This window comes from Lynx rufus, unplaced genomic scaffold, assembly GCF_022079265.1.
Source record: "Lynx rufus isolate CCGP_SWC_20201006 ecotype Redwood Valley unplaced genomic scaffold, mLynRuf1.p SCAF_16, whole genome shotgun sequence".
NCBI classification, from domain to species: domain Eukaryota; kingdom Metazoa; phylum Chordata; class Mammalia; order Carnivora; family Felidae; genus Lynx; species Lynx rufus.
The window spans coordinates 16,335,956-16,359,765 of NW_025814830.1; the positions used below are offsets into that span (position 1 = coordinate 16,335,956).

The 23,810-nt window shown below is 46.5% G+C and overlaps 1 protein-coding gene across 1 annotated transcript in view; it reads right to left on the reverse strand.

Annotated features, from left to right (window-relative positions):
• TDRD12 (tudor domain containing 12) overlaps window positions 1–21,768 on the reverse strand; it is a 69,304-nt gene extending 47,536 nt beyond the window's left edge. The window contains exons 1-7 of the mRNA XM_047079339.1: window positions 21,745–21,768; window positions 13,951–14,109; window positions 11,639–11,775; window positions 9,865–9,984; window positions 7,137–7,192; window positions 5,814–5,899; window positions 393–582 (exon numbers count right to left, since the gene is read on the reverse strand). Coding sequence (XP_046935295.1) covers window positions 393–582; window positions 5,814–5,899; window positions 7,137–7,192; window positions 9,865–9,984; window positions 11,639–11,775; window positions 13,951–14,109; window positions 21,745–21,768 — 772 coding nt within the window. The remainder of the gene's footprint in view (window positions 1–392; window positions 583–5,813; window positions 5,900–7,136; window positions 7,193–9,864; window positions 9,985–11,638; window positions 11,776–13,950; window positions 14,110–21,744) is intronic.
• Window positions 21,769–23,810: the final 2,042 nt, after the last annotated feature.

Genomic DNA, 23,810 nt, shown 5'->3' on the forward strand with positions numbered 1-23,810 from the left:
GTCTCCTTCTCTCTCTGCCCCTCCCCTGCTCGCGCTTTGTCTAAGATAAACATAAAAAAAAAAATTAAAAGTGTCTAAAATGGCAGGCATATGACCTTGTTTTAATAATATCTTTAAATTATGAATTTATGGACTTCTGAAAATGTACTTCCATGTTAACAAGAAATGGAGAACAGTTTTCTCCTGGTCTCATAAAAACAAACATCCTGTTGATAGGACCTCAAAACGTGCCACAAAATCACTAGGATTAAAGTTAAAATATTAAATTCAGAGTCCGAGTCTCTGCCTCCGTATAGGGAAAGTATGCACAGCTTACATCAGTTCAGTAAGATTCATACAAATAAGACAATTAAAAAAAAAAAAAAAACCCGTATCGATGAGGATGCACTCACTTTCCATTCCCTGAGAATCTTTTCCTTGCAAAAACATTGGCCAAAGAGTAAGCGCTGGATTGAGTTTACTGGAAAAGGATGCAGACTTTCTATTCACTCGTGGTTTCTCTACAGAATGAAGGTTTTTATTCTCCTTGGGTGATATGTAACGAGCAAAGTTCTTCGCAACCAGATCATCATTAACACAGACCTGCACAATTTTGGACGTTTCATGAATGAGACAAATAGAGTCAAGTAAGTGACTGTTCAGAAAATATCCCCAACTTGACCCCAAATTTCAACCTTCAGAAAAAATTATTTTATAGGACATAATTTTATAGAAACCAATTTCTTGACTTTTGCCCTGGTGATGATGAACTAGGTATTTCTGACCAGCCCACCTGATAAGGAAAACAGTAAGAATCTGCACAAAATATAAGAAGTATCTTCTTGAAAGCACTGGAGAGCTAACATGACTTTGCCAAGCAGAGATCTGGGGGGTTGGCAAGACAAAGCACAAATCATCAAAGGAAAAACTGACAGGGGCGCCTGGGTGGGCCAGTTAGTCATGATCTCACGGTCCGTGGGAGTCCGGCTCTGTGCTGACAGTGTGGAGCCTGCTTGGGATTCTGTCTCTGCCCATCCCCTGCTTGTGCACACAGACACGCACACATTCTCTCTCTCTAAAAATAAAGAAACTTTCAAATAAACTTTAAGAAGGAGAAACTGATAAGTAAGACTTTATCAAAATTTAACTTTTCCGCTTCTCAAAAGATACTGTTAAGAGATAAAGAGCAGGGGTGCCTGGGCGGCTCAGTTGGTTAAGTGTCCGACTCTTAATTGCGGCTCAGGTCATGATCCCATGGTTCCTGGGATCAGGCCCCCTGCATCGGGCTCTGTGCTGACAGCCTGGAACCTGCTTGAGATTCTCTCTCTCCCTCTTTCTCTGCCCCTTCCCCACTCGTGCTCTCATAAATAAACAAACAAACAAAATTTTTAAAAAAGAGAGATGAGCAATCTACAGAAAGGGAGAAAAAAAATTTTAATGTTTACTTATTATTGAGAAAAAAAGAGCACAAGCAAGGGAGGGACAGAGAGAGGGAGACACCGAGTCTGAAGCAGGTTCCAGGCTCTGAGCTGTCAGCCCAGAGCCCAACGTGGGCCTTGAACTCATGAACTGTGAGATCATGACCTGAGCCGAAGTTGGAAGCAAAACTGACTGAGCCACCCAGGCACCCCAAGGAAATATTTTTAAAATTTTCTATCTGGATGGACATGTAACCAGAATATATAAAGAACTCTCAAAACTTAGTAAAAAGATGACAAATAACCCATTTTAAAAACAGGTAAAACACAATGGAATATTACTCAGCCATAAAAAAGGATGAGATTTTTGCTATTCGCAACACCACAGATGGACCTAGAGGGTATTATGCTAAGTGAAATAAGCCAGAAGACAAACACTGTATGATTTCACTTATGTGTTGAATGTAAAAAGCAACAATACACAAACAGCAGAAACAGAACCATAAATACAGAGACCTGACGGTTGCCAGAGGAGATGGGGGAAGGGGAAGGTACGACATGGGTGAAGGGGAGTAGGAGATACAGGCTTCCAGTTATGGAATGAAACAGTCACAAGGAAAAAGGTTCACAGGGAATATAGTCAATGGTATTGTAATAGTGTTGCATGTGACAAATGGGAGCCACATTTGTGGTGAGCATTGCATGGTACAGGCTCATTAAATCACTATGTTGTACATCTCAAACTGACGTAATGTTATGTATCAAATATATTTCCATTTAAAAAGTCATCAAAAATGGGCAAAATACCCAAATACTTCATCAAAGAAGATACATGGATTGCAACAGCATATGAAAAGATATGTAACATCATGAGACGTTAGGGAAAATGCACAGTTAAACCACAATGAGATACCACCACATGCCCATCAAAGTGGCCAGACAAGTGTTGGAGAGGAAGTGGAGGAACCAGCGTCACACATTGTTCATGGAATTGTAAAATAGTTGATCCCTTTGGAAAACAACAGGCCATCTCTTAATACCTACACTACCACCCAGAAATTTGACTTCCACGTATTTATTTTCCCAAGAGAGATGAATGCATGGGTTCACAGGAAGAACTGTATGTGAATAGTCATAGCAGTTTTTTTAACAGTCCCCAACGGTTCCCAAATTCAAATGTCCACCAAGAAGTGAACAGATAAACACACTGTAATATATCCAGACAACGGCAGAGTATTTGACAATAAAAGGGATAAGGTGGACATATGCTAAAATCATTCTGCTGAGTAAAAGAAGCCAGGTAAAAAAGAAAACACCCTGTGCTTCCTTAGAGAGCCAGAAAAGGGATGGTGGGTCCTGTTTTTCTTTTCCTGACAATTACGACCTCATGCACCCACTGTGAGTTCTCTCTGCTAGTAAGCGTGCCTTCTGCACTTCCCGCCCTTGAAGTAAGAACAACTTATCGTCTGCACACAACCACACAGAAGAAAAGAGACCTACTGGAAAAGCAGAAAGAAAGAAGTCGGTAAAGAACTTGTTCAAAGATGTTTTATAAGACCCGTCCAAGAGCCAACATTTTGTTACTTTTACCAAAGTGAAAAATAAGCAGTGAAATGTAAAAATAAGCAATGTGAAATTGACAAGGATGTGGGAGAAACCCAAAATGCACCACCAAGAGTAACAAGGGAACCTTACTGCAAATGAATAACATCATCACCAGGAAGAGGGCTGGGCAAGAAAACAGCCCACCTAAGTAACTTTGGAATAGCCGTAACAGTGTTTCGGCTGCACCTGTAAGGCTAAAAAACTTCTTTTTCATAGGAATGTGGGTGAGCAATTCCAGAATTACTCCATGCGAATACTAACATTAATCAAACAAGTATGTGGTAGCTAACAAGAGGTTTCCCCGCTGTTGGGAACAGGTGTCACGATAAGGAATGGGGAGGGCCAGAAAGAAACCTGCGATGCCGGACTGGAATGAGAGATGCGGAGTTGTGTGTGCATGGACGAGCAAGCGCACGTGCACATACTTCCTAACTGTCTGCAGAGACGCGCACGTGCACATACTTCCTAACTGTCTGCAGAGACGGCCTACAATCACCGGCCCCCGGGAGCCACAGAGCACACCTTGTGCCCTTGTCTTGCTATCTGAATACCATTCTTGTGCAAGAAGCAGCTGATTCCAGAGCTGGGCTGGAAGGTGACAAAATTGGCCTAGAGCACCTCATGGTACCAAAATGTAGAAAGTTTTCAACAATGATGGGGTACACTGAAAGGACACGTACGCCACTTTGAAGAAGCTGCTAATGGCCAAATCTGTGACGATTTGAGCAAGAAAATAAGGGCAGCAATGGATTATATCCCCTAGAGTAAAACAAACAGCCAAGAGTCCATACTAAGATAAATTACTGAATCAATTTAATAAGTGGGGGGAGAAGGGCCAGTTCTTCTTTACACAATTCCAATTAAAGAATGTAGAAGGCCTGGGGTGCCCGTGTGGCTCAGTCGGTTAAGTGTCCAGCTTCAGCTCAGGCCACGATCTTGAGGTCCGTGAATCTGAGCCCCGCATCGGGCTCCGTGCTGAAAGCTCAGAGCCTGGAGCCTGCTTCGGATTCTGTGCTGCCCTCTCTCTCTCTGCCCCTGCCCGAATCGTGCTCTGTCTCTGTCTCTCAAAAATGAATAAATGTTAAAACAAATTTTTTTCAAAATGTAGAAGGCCTGACGCAAAAGGGGCAAGCACCATGGAAATAAGCACTGCAGGCAAGAATCACTGAGGCGTATCTGCACAGCCCCAGGGTATCTCCCCGTAAGATACTTCACAATTTGAAAAGGAAAAAGCAGTAACTGCACAGGGCACACCCGGCGGACACCACCTTAACCAGGTGATGGAGGTGAGCCCGACAGTCAACATCAGAAACCCCCTGCGAGGATGCAGACAAGGGCACGAAGGTCACTTCTGTAACATTCTTGCCCCAAATGTACCACTCAGTCTAATCACATCAGGCAAACCCAAGTTGAGCAACATTCTACAAAATAACTGGACAACACTCCAGAAGTGTCAAGGTCTTAGAAGATGAGGAAAGACCAAGGAACTACCACCGACAGGAGGAGACTAAGGAGACAGCATGAGATCCCGGATCAGGTCCTAGAGCACAGAAAGCAATTTAGTGGGAAAATGGGAAAAACTCAAACTAGGTCCATGGATTTGCCGAAACAGCATTTTAGGGGTAGCTGGCTGGCTCCAGTCAGTTAGGCATTTGACCCTCGATTTGAGCTTAGGTCACGATCTCACGGTTCGTGGGTTTCAAGCCCTGTGTCAGGCTCTGGGCTTCTAGCGCCAAGCATCCTTACAATTCTCTCTTCCTTTCCCTCTGCCCCTCGCCCCCACTCGGCATGTGCATTTGCACTCTGTCTCAAAATAAAAATGTTTTAAATGTTTATTTATTTTTGAGAAAGACCGAACACGAGCAAGAGAGGGGCAGAGAGAAAGGAAGACACAGAATCCAAAGCAGGTTCCAGGCTCTGAGCTGTCAGCACAGAGCCCGACACGGGGCTTGAACTCACCAACTGTGAGATCATGACCTGAGCTGAAGTTGGACACCTAACCGACTGAGACACCCAGGCGCCCCGAAAATAAAATAAATCCACAGTTAAGATGCCTCCTGTTGCTCCATCTTTTTGCCCTGTGCCACCCTCCATAAGGGGGGCAGCCACCCTAATGGTAATGTCTGATAACGGGGATAGGGAGTTCACGTTATGCCCACCTCCTCCCTACTTAGGTTATCTCAATTTTCTAGGATGAGCACATATTACACATAGTGAGAAAATTATGGGTGGAAAAAAAGCAACGAACTCAAAGCCATACAAATATGTGTATTTATAAAAACTACGTCCTGGGGGGCACGTGGGTGGCTCAGTCAGTTAAGCATCCGATTCTTGATTTTGGCTCAGATCTCACGGTTCGTGAAATGGAGCCCCAAGCTGGTCTCTGTGCTGACAGCAGGGAGCCTGATGCGGGGCTTGCGCTCACGAACCACGTGATCATAACCTGAGCCGAAGTCAGACGCTCAACAGACTGAGCCACCCAGGCACCCCAACTTTTTTATTTTCTTGAAGTTTATTTATTTATTTTGAGAGAGAGCAAGAGCATGCATGCGTGTGGGGGGGAGGGGCAGAGGCAGAAGAAGAGAGAGAATTCCAAGCAGGCTCCACGCTGGGCACGGTGCCTGATGTGGGGCCCCATCCCATGATCTGAGATCATGACCTGAGCCGAGATCAAGTTGGACACTTAACCGACTGGACCACCCCGGGGCCCCTAGGTGTGAATGACACTCTTTTCCTTAGTGTTTACTCTTTATTAAAATAAAACACTTAAGTAACGACAAAACATTCTTCAAATGCAACTCTTTCACTTACTTTCTCATTTTTTATGGTTACGTAAAGGTAGACCTCAAAAGTATCTTCTTCCACGGCGCACAATTTGGCCTCCACCTGGGTAGTTGCTAAACAGCATGAATGAACAAACGTAAAAGAGCTGATATTAAAAGTGTACTTGGAACAATCGTATTCCACCTATCAATCTGTACTCACCACTTAGCATCACCCACCTATCAATCTGTACTCACCACTTAGCATCACCCAGAGCCACCAGGGCTGCCGGCTTCCCTGCCAGGGGCGGTGGGTGGGCGGAGACCAAGGCTCTCCCTGCGTGGAATCAGCCACGCTTCCCCTGCCTGCGAACACCTTGAGCAGCTCTTGGCCCTCTTCCCTTCCGGTGCCTCCCAAATCCACTTCCCGCTCAGTCTCCTGCCTGAGTCACTCCACACTGCCGACGCCCCGGCAAACAGAGCTCCCGGCGCCTGAGACCCAAGAAGCCACACTGCAGTTCCAGGCTTGGGCACCTTCAGGCCCCACGCGACGTCCGTCACAAACGCGTTTCATTTCACAACTGTCACCGTCATTTCCGGGTGAGGAGACCGGACTCAGAGAAGGCTGCAGGGCAGGATGCAATCCCAGGAGCTCTGCTCCCTCCACACCTGTATCTCCTAGTGTCCCCCCCCCCACCCCCCCGTGGGCTCGCGAGGGCCCAAACTCCACAGCCAGAGACCTTCCCAACCTCTCCTGTCTCCCAGGCCCCAGCACCTGGCTCTCCCTTCGCCCAGACAGTGGGGCGGCACAGGGGAGGGGCCGGGACCCCAGCAGGCACCAGGCAGCAGCCCAGGCATTTCACCCCCACTTTTCCTCAGAACAGCTCTGGGAGGCAGGCATAGGCATTTGGCTCGACTGCCAGGGGTCAGGACAGACGTCACACGAGACTGTACTTTACGGTCGACAATACAAAGAGAGCACACTGTATAGCTTCTCTGAGACTGCCTATGCATCTTAAATAGGCAACAATGATCATTACACATCATTGAAAAAAGAGAGGCTTTCCATCAATTGCAGGTTTAGTGAAATGCACGGACATTTATTTTGTAGTGCGCAGCTTCCATGCAAACCAAGGGGCAGGACTCTTGTTGGGGAAGGGTCCCTCACCCGAACAGCCCCTTTCTCATTCTCCAGGACTGACATCCACACACACTCCCAAAATTTCAGGGGTGCAGAGTCACTGTGACACAGGGTGGACGGAGTTCCAGGTAACAGATGAACACGCACATCTCAAACCCCTTCACCAACGGAAAGATAAACCCCCTGAGTGTCAGTTCAAAGCAGGCTGCGGTGATGATGCACCTGCCTTACCTTTCAGGATGTTCTGAAAGTACTGAATAGCCGCACTGTCCCACTTCTTGGCAGGTCTGGAACAGGAAACAGATGCCACCTTATCAAACACAAATCTGAGGCTAGAACACCAACATCATTTTGTAAGCCACAAGCTGGACGTTTCTGACACTGTGTGGTGAACATATGACACGGATGCTGGGGAGCTCGGCCCCGGCTCTGGCTTTGGGGGTGACCATCGCAGCCACGCCCTGCAGGGGGCCCTCTTGCCATTGCCGCCTGCACCCAGTGCAGAACCTCACAGAGAACAGGCCCCATCTTGGGGCTTCCAGAGTGGCCGGTGCGTCGCCTTCCCAACACCAGTGTCCCCAGTGACCTGGGACATATCTGTCTCCCCAGCCAGAACACAAGCTCCCTGGGGCAGGGACGCTGCGTGTGCAGCACTCCACAGGTGACTGGTTAGACCAATATGGTAAGAGCGGCTGGGGGAAAGCTGGCCATCGGTGCCTCACAGCCTCTGTCTCCTGCTTTCTACCTATCACCTTGCCCTTTCCTGTGCTTGCTTTGGAAAGAAAATCTAAGAAGAGCTGTAGGCGGTGGAAGACAAGGAGAAACCAGTATTTGGAAGCAAGGAACAAAAATAATGGAAGTAAAGGTAGAGTGACCAGTTTTCTGTCTCCGCTGGTTTGATTCCCCAGAGATGCCACCACCACGCTCCAGGGGCTGTTTTAAGGATCAAATGAGGTAACATACACAAAGCACCCAGCCCCATGCCTGGGCTAAGATGTTGTTTTTACTAAAATAGATATTAAGCACATTACTTCAAGAAAATCACAAAGGGTTTCTAAATGGAGGCAAAAAAAAAATTTAAGACAGTGGTTCTAAAACCTTGCTACACACAAAAAATTACCTAGTAAGTTTTTAAGAATGAAAGAAAATGGCCCAAAAGAAAAATCGATCTAGGCTTTCACAGGTAAACCAATCATACAGTCTGTCTCTTTCTCTCACGCAAAAAATAACCACATGAAGAGATACCCAACTTTATAAGTTGGAAAAATACAAATTAAAAACAAAATACCATTTTCACCCAGGAAACAAGCAAAAATTTAAAAAGCCTGGTGATAATTAACGTTGTATAGGGAAAGAGCACTCTATACCCCAGTGACGTGAGTATAAATTGCTAGGCCTGGAGGACCATGTGACAAAATCTACAGAAACCGTAAAACACATATTGTCACAGACGTTCTAGGTGAAGTGCAAACACAAAGGTACCACGTGTGCCTGTACGGAGGGTGCGTCCAAGGCTGGGAAAGCTCCCTGAGGGGCACCGCAGTGCTGGGAAGGTGATGACCAGACAGGGAAGAACGAGATACAGTCTGCCTCTGAGGGACAGCTGGGAGTGGACAGACCCGCACCAAAGTCAGCCCTGGGGGGGGGAAGGAGCTCGCTGCTCTGGAAGTGGGACCGGGAGGAGGCAGGGGCTGCTGCTGCCTGTGGGACCCACTCTCCCACAGTCTCTGAGGCCAGAGCGGTGTGGGCTGGCCGCAGGGAGCCTGGCAGGGCATCGGCAGGGACAAGATGGCTAAGCATCTACAGTGCAGCTTCTGAGGCCAGCCACAGGGCGATGCACTCACCCTCTCAAGGAAACTGTAGGTGCTGGGGGTGCAGGGAGTGGGAATGGAGGGTCTCCACAGATCCCATGAAAGCATCCACAAGAAGAGTGGCTTCCAAGTTCAGAGAACACAATGCAACATCACCAGGACGTGTAAGTTAAGCCGGAAATGTGCTGGGCCTTACACTTTTTCTTCCCACAATGCCACAGTCCAGGGTGGGGGGGTACCAGGTGGAAGGGCAGGGCTGCCTCAGGACCTCAGGTAGCACTTGGTCAAGACAGCAGAGATCGCAGCCATACCCCTGCCACAGTACTGCCCAGTGCAGGGACCCATCCTGCACAAATATTGGCAATGCGGCCCAACACTAGGAAAACGAGGCAGAGGCGGGGGGTGGGGTGGGGTGGGTGATATGTGCACACGTACTGCCTGCGTGTACACATCTCCATCCCCTATGTTGCATACGCACGTATCCGCATTCTCACAGCAATGTTCAGCACACAGTGCTCCGGGAACACTCTAGCTGGCTCTCAAGACGGGAGTGGTTACGTACAGCAAACAGCCAGTTATGTTCACCACAGAAAGGCCAACAGTAGAAGGTGCTATGTTGTATTAGCAAAGAGCTTCAGCACACATTCTTAGGTTAAATTTGCAAATAAGGCAGTATGTTCTATTTTCATGAAAGGCTCCGCGCAAATGAACACATAGGAAGTCCTGAATGAGCTCTGCAAATTCTGAGCCTACACAGGTCGCAGAGGCCTGGGTGGAGAGAGGGCTGGAGAAAAATACGATGGGCAATTTTTTTTTTTAAATACTCCATGAGCCTATACTTGGCAATGTTTCTCTTCACACTTAATTTCCTACTTTTTGTAACTTAAAAAAAAAAAATCGCAGAGCACGGAGCTCAGGCTTGCCTATAAGCCCCTCAACTGCAGCCTCTGGAGAGGGGTCTGCCCAGGGAATTCTCACGGCCAGGTGCCAGGTTCCACACATACCAACTCAGAAGATGCCTCCTGAGGAACAAAGAGGCCTCTAGAATCACTCAGCGCTACTCAACGGGAAGAGACGCACTGTAACATCATCCACTTGATTTCGTGACTTTTACCCAAGATTCAGCATCTGTTACAGGCGGTACTTACACAATTTCAGCACTATCTTCGCAGAAGTCAATGTGTAACGTAACAGGTTTCGTGCAGTACAGTCTGAATTTTTTCGCTCGGTAGGGAAGCTGCATAAAAGTTTCTACTGCAACTCGGATGCTTAAGAGCAAAACAGAAACAGTTCCATTACAAAGAAAACTTACATATAAAGTATTTCTTTAAAGTACACCAACGCAATTAACATACCTAAAATACACAAAAACCAATTCTTTGTTTCTAAGAGAGCCGCCAACAGCAGGAAGTGACTGGCAGACGTCTGCTCAAGTCAGGGGGAGGGAACTGGTTCTCAAGGTGGGGGTAAAGCACAGATACGTGACTAGCGTGTAGGTGGATATTCAGTGTATCTGTCTTTAAAACTTCATGGTGTGGGGGCGGGAGGTACCAGAAAAATTATGTCTAACATGGCTCCTCAGACTGAGAAACACTAGGAAATAATGCACAATCCTGTGAAATCGATTCAACTTAAGATTTTTAAACATTAATTTCAACAGACAACCAGGATTATCTTAAAATTTCTGTAAATGAGCAGAAACTCATTGGGTTTTTTGAGGTGTTTTTATAATTAATGTTCATCAACGCTGCACAAAAGAGGGACTCAGATTTGATGAACACGTTGTTCAGCAGTTTCATTTCCATTCTTCAGGCAAACGACAGTCCACGTGCATCACCATTTCGACAGAAGCCGGTTCTCGATGCCCTGTATGGGCAGCCTCACCACGTCTTGTCTCAACCGTTCACAAAAAGGTGGCCGTCCTAACTGCCCCTCCAGGTCTCCCTGTGCTCTGTTTAATCACAGGGCTCTCTTGCCCGAAACAAGCAAAACTGAAAACTCCAAACACTAAAAATCTTTCCAAAGAATTCAACACAACACTTGCTTTTATAACAATTCTGATTACTTATAAAGGTGCGGAATCACAAGCTAGAAAGGCATCTTTTTCTTAAATGTCTGCCAATTCCCAATGTCCGATAAGTCCTTTAGCCATGAAACTCTTCCGCTCAAGATAAACCTCTCACTGCAACTAAAGTCTTTTGGAAGAAGGGTCCTCAAGTTAATTATCAAACCAATATCCTCTCACTTGGAGGCAGGAAACTATAAAAAAAAAAATTGCCACAAAGCCTCCTTGTTGATAGTGTTTTCTAACGAACTCTTAGTGGGTGGTCCTAGAGTCAATGAGGGCTCCTTCTCAACTGTTTCCCCACCTAATTTGACCGATGGTCACGCGCTTGCTCTGCTAAGTAAAATGACCAGGAATACTCAGACAGGTGCTCTAATCCCCCACAACCGGAGGCCGCACCACCACAGGCCCCCTCTGTGGGGACAAGATGACTCTCCGCCTCCCTGAGGACCCACCCCATCACGTGACCACACTGAGAGGGGAGGCCAGGAAGGAAGGTGGAAGAAGGGCCCAGCTACCTGATGAATCCTCACTCTGCCCACTTGCCCTTACAGTGACTGCACGTAGAACTGGAACCTGCAAGCCTTCCCTAGGGAAGCTAAAAAAAATCCCAGTTTTGTGACCGGTATCCCCTTACTTTATTGACACTCTCCTTTAAAACTAATAGTGGTCTCCTTAAAAAGCGTAAGGCAAAATAAATACGTAGGTACTTTTTTGAGAGAGAGAGGGCGCAAGTGAGCAAGGAGCAGAGAGAGACAGAGAGAGAGAAGCGGGACTCGAACTCACGAACCACGAGATCATGACCCGAGCTGAAGCCAGATGCTTAAAGACTGAACCACCCAGGGGCCCATACGTACTTTTTAGATTTCACTGGGATGTACTTGGCAAAGTCCACCAGGAAGCACTCCGCCAGGTGATGGTCCGCCAAAGACACCAGCGACTTAATGACAGCCCTGCACCAGCACTTCAGTTCCTGGCAGTAAACCACACACACCTGCGAAGTAACCACTGCAGTGTGAAAACCTCGAGTGACGGAAAGGTACTCCCGCACCATCGCCACCTACACCTTCCCTCACAGGAGGAAGGCATGTGCGGAGGCGGGGGCTGCCCACGCTAACCGCTGCTGGGCGGGGAACAAGAACACAGGACACCCGAATCCTTTTTCCTTGCTTCTCTTAACTACGTTTTGACGCCTTAACCGGGGACAATTTTTTGAAAGGAAAGTGCATCATCGCTTTGCCTCCTCAAATCGGAAACAAAGCTTACAAATAATTGTCAATGACACGGCTACGCCCCTGTGACACCGCGCCCCAGGCTCATCTTCCCCATCCTGATTCCTGGGGCTTTTCCTGCTCTCCAACTTTGGTTCACTCTGTCACAACTGAACGTTGGCTCCAGGACGATGCGGACGTCTGTTTTCTGTACTGTCAGGTTTCCAGCACCTAGAACGGTGCCTGCCATGCGTTAAGTCTCAAAAACCACCTAAACGGCTGCAGCCTGTTTTCAGGGAGACCGCCCTGCAGGAGTGATAGCCCCCTGGCACCCCGAACGTCCCACAGGACTGCCGGGCCAGAGCAGACTCGACTGCAACCCAGACAGGCAAACCAGATGCTGAGCACAGGCTCACAAAGGGCCCAACAGGGAAGACGTGATTGCTGCCCTCGGGAACTGAAGCTGGACACTAGGTGCAGCCATGTTGCAAGGGCTGGGTTCCCGGGAGCCTCACAGAATTCCAAAGTCAAAAGACTCCAGAGAAATCTTGCAAAAGGACGGAGAATATTTCTGTTTAACGCTGAGTTCAAAGCAACTTGTAGGAATGGTGGGAACACTTAACAGTTCACACAGCTGGTCGTCTTTGAACTGGTGACGTACAGGGCTTCCGCTAGCCCAAAGTGGGGTAACTTAAGCATCAAGAACAGAGATTACTACTGATGAATACGTTAAAAGCTAAGAGTTCAATACAGTACTTAAAAAATGAAAAGAAGGAGGGAAAACAACATAAACCTCCGGACACCGATGTAGACAACTGGGCACGTCACGAGGTGGAACACTGGTAAGGGAAAGAATCAAGCAACTTTTCTACCTATCCAGTGCGATCGGTACTATTTCTGGGTAGCCAAACCATCTTAATAGGCAGGGAAAGTTCTCTGCAGATGAATTCGAACTCATGAATACAGAAGGAATGTGAAAACGACCTTTTTGCAAGCTTAACCAGAAGGACAGATTCGGGCCGTGCTGGTCACTGCACGGTGCTGCCACTCAAGGAAGAGCTGAGGGCAGCCCCCCACCCCGAGGGGGGGGCTCAGGCTGTCACTATCTGAATCCGCTGGTCTTCACCCAAAGTGATATTCGTTCCAAATTTAACACAGGATGAAGCTCTCAGCCCCAATCGTTCTGAGGGGGGTCGTAGGGAGTGACCCTAAATCCAATCAAAGCTTTATCTTTAACTAACAGTCCACATAAAACAGAGGAGACAGAGGGAAAGTTCACCACCACACCACCACAAACAAGGAGGCACTTGGGCAATCCAAAATGTGGAATATTTTAAAAGGGCAATTGACTGGGTTTTGTTCCTTCAACAAGTCGATGGTATGGAGAAAAATAATAAATGTTATTACTGATGATTTCTTTGGAAGTGGGAAGGAATTCAAATTATTTCTAATAATCTTCTCTTGTCATACTATTAGAAAAATTCAAACTCTCCTGAAACATGACTGACGTGTAGAGAGAATCAGACAATGGGCCTGGGAGCCAAAGTGGCAAGAAAGGAAGGAGGGGCCATGACATCAAGTAAGGAAAATAAACAGGCGTGAGTTGGTCAAAGTCATGAGCAACAAAAGGGAGTCATATGCCCTAGACTGAAAACCCCATGCCCTCTTGCCTGAGGCCCCCACACCTGTGATGGAACGGGAATAACCCTCCAGTTCCCTGCCCCAGGAGGACCACCCAAAGCCTCAATTTTCGATGACATTTCATCTCCTGATGCCTCACATGAACCTTCTACGTCTGCTTTCCAGGACCAGCCTGAATCCTGTGCAGCCGGAAGAACCTAACACAAGGCAACGATAACAAGCAATTAAAATACTCTAAAAGCTTTTTATCGCCAAAACAGCAGACATTTCAAGTAGTATTTCAAGACTCAGTGCTTAAAGCAAATTGAGATACATACCTGCCCCTCTTCCAACATTAACGGCTTTGTTTCTATATCTTGACACATGCTATTATAGAAGTCATTCATGGCACTATTTAGTTTTTGATAATCAACTTCATGATCTAAAAAGGGACTACATCCTTTTATAATAACCCAGAAGCATCCCGGATCTTCAATCTGTAAGAATTTTAAAAGACAAACAAAACAATGCATGATTTAAAAGTAGAACCATAAAATAATAAACCTTAGAGGCATGATAACTGTTATGAACTTAAGTGATCTACCAAATTCTTGATGCGTACCTCTGTGTTAAATAGTCACACCAAAGGTAAAAGATAAAAGACAAAAAAGATACAGATCAACTCATCACACTGTATACCTCAAACTTACACAATGTTATACGTCAATTATATTTCAATAAAGCTGGAAAAAAAGGTAGAAGATGCAAAGATATAATTCTAAAACACATAGAAAAATAAAAAAACACATAACCAATAATATGTAATTTTGAATTATGTGCGTCAAAAAGTAAACTGAGATCAAAGCCCTCGAACTCCTATATTTAAGTATTTGTAATAAAATACAAAAGCAAGGTCCCAAATAATGTTCTCAATATTGTCTTTTGTAAGAAAGGGAAGGAAATATGAATACACGCATATTCTGCTCATATTAAAGGAAGACAACAGATAAACCAGAACAAACACAAGTTATTACCTACAGGAAGCCAGCTTGTTATGTATCAGTGTTCTTGAAAACTAGGATTTTCATTGTTAGAGACAAGACACAAATGTAAAATGAAAAGTTAACTTTGAATTGAAAGTATCAATAGGAACCCATGACTTTTTAAATGCACTTATTTCCTAAGTCTGCCTACTGAAAGGGCCTAAAAGCAATGCCATCCCAAGACTTTGGCTCCTAGGTAGCAGGTGGCAGAAGTACCGGTGTTCACTTTATTCTCTTTTTCTAAATGTTTGACTATTTTAATAGGAAATAGTTGGGAAAAAGAACAGCGGGCCATTCTGGCTCCCGTTCATGGCAGACTAATTTCCATGGACTAACCCCCCTGTAAGCAACAATGATAAGCCCTGGGAAAAGAAACACAAAATAACAATTTAAAGGCCCTGAACAGACAGACTAGAAACAGAGGGACTGGACGCTTGCAAAGCGGGGAGCCTTGGGTGGGTCTGGGTACAGCTTTCCAGCCCAGGCTGAGGGGCTGCAACACGGGCAGAAAGACAGTGTGGCTTGAGGAACCAGAGAAGGGAGTTTGTGGCTATGGGAGTAGCTGTTAAGTTTAGGGAGAAATTCTGAAAGAGCCACGCTGGGCAGAGCCAAGTCCTTGGCAAGCCTGCATTGCCCAGCTAAGACCCCTGCAGTCCAGAGAAAAGCAATCATTACAGGGTGGACAGAAGCACTACACCGTTTTAGCTGCTGCCTGTGAGAACTGCAAACTCTCGCATGCGACAGCCCCGGAGGCCTCTGGAGGCCGTGTCCCGAGGATGACCCCAGCCCCTCTATGACGCCTGGCCTGGGGAAGGAAGCTCAAGGCTGCCAGGAGAACTCACTGTCTGTTCCGGCCAGCTTCTCAGAGCCCCTCGGCCTCCCTTCCTGTGAGCATTCCCTAAAGAGGGCTTTCAGGTGCCAGCGCTTCCTGTCCCCTTGAGATGTGCATGCATCTCCCACTACTCAGGAGTCTCTCTTGAGGACCCAAAAGCCATTCCTGCGACATGGTATCACTCGGGACGCAGGGACAGAAGCCGCCTTTCTCGGCTAGCAGCCACGCTGGCCTACTCACAGGACGCTGACCAGCCCTGTTGGTTTTCACCAGAGCCCCTCCCCTCCTCTTCCTCTGCCTTCCTTTACCATGCTCGGCCACCTCTGCCCTTCCGAGCTCCTTCGCTGCCAGCAGCCAAGGCTTTAACTACTGTCGGCCTTTGTTTGTCCCTGGCACCCATCGCAGGAAAACAGTCTACGGCACCAGTCCTGCCAAACTAAAGAGGCTTAGGATGCACCGCAGGCCCTCCAGAGAAACCCCCAGGTGCCAGGCCTGAGAATACAAGACCACGCTACTGGGCAAAGGAAATGTGCCCTACCAGCTTGCCCCAGGCCAACAGGTGCTTGAAAAGCATAAACCAAGCCTCCCAGAGGCCAGATGTAGCAAGTGACTAAGGCACAGGTCAGCACTCTTTGCCATAACCACAATATCCAGGGTAGCAATTACTAGACATGTAAAGACATGAACAGGTGGTTATGTGGCCAAGGAAAATAACAGTAAGAAGAAAGTGAACCCAAGATTGCCCAGGTGTTGACATGAACTGGCAAGGACTTAAAAGCAGCTGTTATAAATATGCAGAACAACTTAAGGATAAGCGGTTATACTGAGTTTGCTTTCCCAAGAGGAGAATCTCATGTAAAAAAATGGAAACTTTAAAGAAAAACCCTTTGGAAAAGGTGAATTCCAGAACTAAAAAGTAAAACCTACAAAAAAAAAAAAAAAAGTACTAGCGGTATATGGTCTCAACAACTATTCAACATCGTATAATAAGATAAGAAAAAGGTTTTCAGGAAGATTGGAAATGAAGAAAGAAAACGGTCTCTATTCACAAACGAGAACATCTGCATAGAAAATCCTAAGGAATCTACCAAAAATAATGTCAGAACTAGTTAAGTGGCTATACCAAGGTTCCAGGGTACAAGGTCAAATATTGAATTCAACTGTATGTACATCATACTCCAGCAATGAAAACTGGAAATTTAACTTAAAGAAAAATAGTGCTATTTTCAACAGCACCAAAAGACAGGAATTACTTAGAAATGAATCTAACAAAATAACTACAAACGTGTGTGGTGAAAGGTATACAAACTAATGAACTAGATCAAGGAAGACCTCTAATGCAGATATGCGGTGTTCACGGATTGTTAAAATGTCGATTTTCCCCTCGATGATCTATAAATACAACTCCATTCCATCAGGAATTGAGAAATCGATGAACTTACTATGAAATTCTTATTGGAAAGGCAAAGGAACTAGAATGGCCCAAATAATTCTGGAAAATACCAACAGTGTTGGAAAACTCATAACATCCGATTTCCAGACTTACCATAAAGCTACAGTCATCAGAAAAGTGTGACACTGGAGAAAGCACAGACACAGCAACAGAACAGAAATACATTCACACATATATGATCAAATAATTTTCAATAATGGCACAAAAGCAATTTGCTGGAGAAAGGATAGTTTTCTAACAAATGATACTAGAACAATTAGTTATCCATATGCACAAAAACGAACTTTAATCCATTCTTCATATCAGATACAAAAATGAGCTCAGATGGATCATATATCTACATGTAAAATATAAAACTATAAAGTTTCTCTAAGAACACATGGGGGAGGGGCACCTGGGTGGTTCAACCGGTTAAGTGTCCAACTCTTGGTTTCAGCTCAGGTCATGATCTCGAGTTTCGTAGGCTTGGGCCCTGCATCGGGCTCCCCGCTGACACTATGGAGCCTGCTTGGGATTCTCTGTCTCCCTCTCTCTCTGCCCCTCCCGTGCCCTCTGTCTCTCTCAAAATGAATAAACTTAAAAAAAAAACTTGGGGGGGATGCGTGGGTGGCTCAGTCGGTTAAGCGTCCAACTTCAGCTCAGGTCATGATCTCACAGTCTTGAGTTTGAGCCCCACGTTGGGCTCTGGGCTGACAGCTCAGAGCCTGGAGCCTGCTTCAGATTCTGTGTCTCCCTCTCTCTGCTCCTCCCCGGCTCACGTTCTGCCTCTCTCTCTTCCAAAAATAAACATTAAAAAAAAATTTTTTTTTTATTTAAAAGAATACTTGGGGGAAACTTTGTGAATCTTTGTTAGGCAAAGATTTCTTAGATATAACACCAAAAGTATAATTTGTATGAACCAACATTGATAAACTGGACTTAATCCAAATTAAAAACTAATGCTTTTTAAAAAAAATTTTTTTAATGTTTATTCATTTTTTGAGAGACCGAGAGAGACTGAGCATGAGCAAGGAGAGGCAGAGAGAGAGACACACAGAATCTGAAGCAGGCTCCAAGCTCTGAGCTGTCAGCACAGAGGCCGACGTGGGGCTCAAACTCATGAGCGGTGAGATCACGATCTGAGCTGAAGTCGGACACTCAACCGACTAAGCCACCCAGGCGCCCCACTAATGCTTTAACTTTTTATTTATTTATTTTGAGAGAAAGAGAGTGTACACAAGCAAGGAAGGGGCAGAGAGAGAGAGACAGACAGAGACCCAAGCCAGTTCCTCCCTGTCACCACAGAGCCCAACACAAGGCTCAATCTCACGAACTGTGAGATCATGTCCTGAGCCAAAATCAAGAGTTGGAAACTGAACCAAGCCCCCCAGGGACCCCTATAACTTCTGTTCTTTGAAAGATATTGTTTAAGACAAAGAAAAGCCATAAAATGGGAGAAAATATTTGCAAATCACATCCAAAAAAGAACTTCATCCACCATATATAAACTCTAAAACTCAATAAGAAAACAACCAGTTAGAAAAATGGACAGATATGGACACTTGACCCAAATAGATGGAAGCATGGCAAACAAGCACCTGAAAAGACGATTAACATACCATTTGTCATTAGAAAATGCACGTTAAAACCACAAAAAGATATCACTACACACTAAACGTTACCAGAATGGCTGAAATTTATAAATAAAACTGACCATCTCACGTGCTAGTGAGGATGCGGAGCAACTAGAACTCTTTTTTTTTTCCAAGATTTTATTAAGTAATTTCTACATCCAACATGGGGCTCAAACTCACAAACCCAAGATCAAGAGTCCCACGATCCACCAACTGAGCCAGCCAGATGCCACACAACTAGAAATCTTATACGTTGCTCATGGGAATGTAAGATGGTCCAGTTACTGTAGAAAATTTTCTCACGAAGTTAAACAGACAAGTAATCCCAGCCTATTTGCCCATGAAATGAAACCTGTGTTCACACAAAAAGTTACATGTAAAGATTACACCAGCTTTATTTATAATCTCCCCAAACTGGAAACAACTCAAGCAGCACCTTCAACTGGTGATGATACAAATTGTTGCATATCCATACAATGGACAACTACTCAGCAGTAAAAAGGTTAGACATTATGATTCATGCAACAACCCAGGGCAGGTCTCAAAGGCATTAGACTAAGTCAGAGAAGCCAGTCTCAGAGGCTACATCCTACTGCATGATTCCATGTGCACGTTTCCATTTTTACAACATTCTGGAAAAGGTGAAACAGGGAAGAAAAAGATCGGTGGCTGCAAAGGATTAGGAGTTCGGCAAAGAAATGACTACAAAGGAACATAAGGTAATGGGGGGTCGGGGGACTGCTGTCAATTGTGATTGTAGCAATTACAGGACTGTCTGCATTTTTCAAAATGTCACGGAATTCTAACTAGACTTCAAAATAAAACTTGAAAAAAAATGTCACGACTTCTACAGGAAAAATAATGTATTTTACTACATCTAAAATCATACCTCAATTTAAAATAGTTTATGGGTGGGGCGCCTGGGTGGCTCAGTCGGTTGAGTGTCCGACTTCAGCTCAGGACATGATCTCGAGGTCTGTGGGTTCAAGCCCTGCGTCGGGCTCGTGTCGGGCTTTGCTGACAGCTCAAAGCTTGGAGCCTGCTTCCCATTCTGTCTCCCTCTCTCTCCGCCCCTCCCCCGCTCATGCTCTGTCTCTGTGTCAAAAATGAATAAACGTTTAAAAAAATTTTTTTTTAAATAGTTTATGGGTTAAAAAAAAAAAGATGTGAAGCAAGTATGGCAAAATGTTAAAAGATTTGAGAAAGCTCAGTGGTGGATGTCCAGGTGTTTGTGACTTTTTTTTAATACTTCTTTTTATGTCCAGAATATTCCCTAATAAAAACTTAGACTGTTAAACTACTTTTCACCACAAGTAATGATTTTAAGTTTCTTGTCCTCCGATGTAAGATCAGCTCTACAGTATTTTTTACTAAAAATGCCCAAACAGAATCCTGAGGAAACAGACAAATCCGAATTGAAAGATATTTTACAAAGAAACTGCCCTTATTCTTCCTAAGTTTCAAGGACATCAAAGACACGAAAAAGCCAGGGAACTGACCTCAAGGAGGCTAAGTTAAGACCATGACAATTAAACGCAATGAACAATTTTTGACTGGATCCTAAAACAGAGAAAACAAATTCTAGAAGACATGATTGGGACAACTGGAGAAATCTGAACATTGACTGTATTTTATAGTATTATATCAATATTACACTTCTCCAGTGAAATAATAAAATCATGATTACGTAAGAGAAGCTCTTTGTTCGTAGAAAACATACATGTAAGTATTCAGAGTTCTCAACTAATTCTCAAATGGTTCAGCAAAAAAGAAAAGTTTTATACATACATATTTATTTTTTTAGTATTTATTTTTGAGAAAGAGAGAGAGTGGGAGAGGGGCAGAGTGAGGAGGAGGCACAGAATCCAAAGCAGGCTCCAGGCTCTGAACTGTCAGCACAGAGCCCAACTCGGGGTTTGAACCCATGAACTGCGAGATCATGACCTGAGCCGAAGCCAGACACTTAACCGACTGAGCCACCCAGGCGCCCCTATACATACATATTTATAAAGAAATATACAAATGCAATAAAATGTTATTATTGAGTCCAGGTGTAGGGCATATGGTTATTCTCAACATAGTTTTTGTAACTTTTTTTTTTAATTTTTTTTTTTTAACATTTATTTATTTTTGAGACAGAGAGAGACAGAGCATGAACGGGGGAGGGTCAGAGAGAGGGAGACACAGAATCTGAAACAGGCTCCAGGCCCCGAGCTGTCAGCACAGAGCCCGACGCGGGGCTCGAACTCACGGACCGCGAGATCATGACCTGAGCCGAAGTCGGCCGCTCAACCGACTGAGCCACCCAGGCACCCCTGTAACTTATTTTTATATTTGAAAATCTTCAAAAGATCACCTTCAGGAAATGTGCTTGGAAAAAAATTAAGGCAGGGGACCTAGATGGCTCAATCTGTTAAGCGTCCAACTTCGGCTCAGGTCATCATCTCAGGGTTCATGGGTTCGAGCCCATGTCCGACTCTGGGCTGACAGCTCAGAGCCCGGAGCCCTTTCAGATTCTGTGTCTCCCTCTGTCTGCCCCTCCGCTGCTTGCACTCTGTCTCTCGCATTGTCTCAAAAATAAATAAACATTAAAAAAAAATTATAAACTCCTCCCTCCAAGTAACCTCGTGAACACGCCATGACTTCACAGTCTCCTGCATCTCCAGCCAGCACTCACCTGAAATAGGAAATTGCAGCTGTCTGCAGGCCCGACCTCCCTTCAGCCCCCGCTCGGAGAACTGAGGATCAGAGCCCCGGGACGCACGCGTGGGGAAGGGGCCGCCAGAGTCCGCGGCGCAAGCGGAACCGGTTTCTGCGTGGAGGGCTGGTTGCCACGAGGGGGCCCCAAGGTGGGGATCCCGCGGAAAGGACCCGTGTGGGAGGAGGGAACCGGCTGAGGGTCCACGTGGGAGAAGGGGTTACGGTCCGTCCCTCCCCCTAAGGTTCCAGATTTGGCAAATACAGGACGCCCAGTAAAATCCGAATTCCGGACAAACAACTTTTTGCTCTGTGTCCCTAACAATGCAAGGGCACACTTGAACCGAAATCCCGTGCTATGTATCTGCAATCAGGGGTCCGGGATGCCATCCGGCAAGCCCACCCGAGGGTCCGAAGCCCCTGGCGGCCAGCCGGGCGGCCCCTCCGCGTGGAGAGAAGGAAGCCCAGCCGGCAGGGGCTGGGCGCTCGCTCACCTTCAGCACCAGCACCTCGAGCATCTTCCCCGCGCCGCTGGCCGCCGGGGGACCGGCCCTGGGGAGACAAGCACCGTCGCGGCCGCGCCCTTTCCCGGATCTTCCCGTCACCACTCACAAGGAGGGCACGTTGGGGGCAAAACCCGAGGTAGGGCCAGCCTCCGCCCTCCGTGGGGAACACGGCCCGGCAGGCCCGTGCGCAGCGCACCACCTGAGACGCTCCGCGCCCTCCCAGCCCACGCCGCCACGGGCGCGCTCCGTCCTCCGACACCGCGCCCCGAATCCCCGGCCGCGCAACCCTCGAGGCTTCCAGAAAGCCGCGCTGCGCCAACGGCCGGGACAACGGACGGCCGCCAGGCGCACGGCGCCCAGAGCGGCGGGGCGGGGCGGGGCTGGGCCGCAGGGAAGAGTCGCGCAGGGGGAGCTCCGCGGGCCGGGCCCCTGGTCACGTGGTTCGCCCCTCCCCACCCCGGCGTCCCACCCATCCCGAATCAGTCTACCTGAAGGTGCCCCTGGACGCGCCTCCACCTCTAGGCCTCGAGGGTGAGGAAGAGGCTCGGCCCATCACTGATTGGGGGAGGGGGGGGAGGGCGCTCCTGGCAACATCCCCTCCCCAGATCCCCTTCCCCCACTTCACCTCCTGCTTCGGGTTCCAGCTTTTCTCCCACCTGGCCCTTAACTGGCAGGGCTCCCCCAGACAGTCTCGCTGGCCATTCTAGTCACCACCAAAGGCTGCAAACTGCAGCCTCCTCTGGCCGGGTTCTCTTCCCCGCCCCCCACGTGTATTTGTTGTTAAGGCACCAAAGGGTTCTGTAAATTTTGAACACCTGGAGGCCTTGGTTTTCTCACCTGAAAATTGAGACTCAAAAGTAGATGAGGTCACACTATGTGAAATAAAGGGACACCCAAGAAGCACTCAGGGAGGATTGGGTTTTATTACTATCTCAGGAATCCTTCTCTAACACTTGAATAAGCCAATAAACAAGAAGCAAAAAGAAGACCTTGAAAATCAAAGGAGCCACAGCTAAAATACATAAACAAAAATTTAAAATGCCAGGCCTATGTGGTTTTACAGGTAAATTCTTTAATATCTTGATTGTGAAGAAACAAATTTTAAGCGGTGTCAAAAAGCATTAATTTGGTAGTAAGGGGAACCAACAAGATGGCAAAAAAAAATTGCACCAGTTTAGAGAGAGCGTGGCAATTGTGGGGCTGTGTTTTGGGGAAACAGAATGCTCACAAAAGCGTCCGGTTTTAAAAGTTTGTTAAATTTCACAAGGTCAAACAAGTTCATCTGCTGAAAGTGGCAGGCAGGGCAGGTGGAGAGTCAGGAGAAAGACACAGCTGCAAAGTGCACGAAGTTCAGCTGTTGCTGAACTGGGCTAACCAGGCCTCACCCGGAGTGGAGGTAACGGGCAGGACCAGTTCCCTGAAAGCTCCGGACTTTGTCGAAAAGAGGTGTGAAGGCACAGTTCCCAACCCCCAAAGATACAGAGTACAGCTTTTTCCCAGTTCTTAGTGGGGAGTCAACATTTTTTTTTTTTTTTTTGGACTAGAAGCCATGCTACCACACAGAATTTCCCAAACTTTTTCACAACACAGCTCACAGAAAATGGAAGTATTTGTCCATCACACTGGGACCAAGAGTCAAGATTGGTCTCACTGCCAATGAGAGCTCACTGCCCTGGGGCTGAGCCACCTGGTTCCCTTGAGGCTGAAGGGAATCAGTATCTGTACCTGTAACCTATCTCCCCCTCATCCCCACCAGCTAGTGAGAAGTACTGTTTCAGAAATTACTCCAAAATAGGGGCGCCTGGGTGGCTCAGTCGGTTGAGCGGCCGACTTTGGCTCAGGTCATGATCTCGCGGTCCATGAGTTCGAGCCCCGTGTCGGGCTCTGTGCTGACAGCTCGGAGCCTGGATCCTGTTTAAGATTCTGTGTCTCCCTCTCTCTGACCTTCCCCTGTTCATGCTCTGTCTCTCCCTGTCTCAAAAATAAATAAAACGTTAAAAAAAATTAAAGAAGAAACTACTCCAAAATAAATAAGTCATGGGTATGTAATGTAC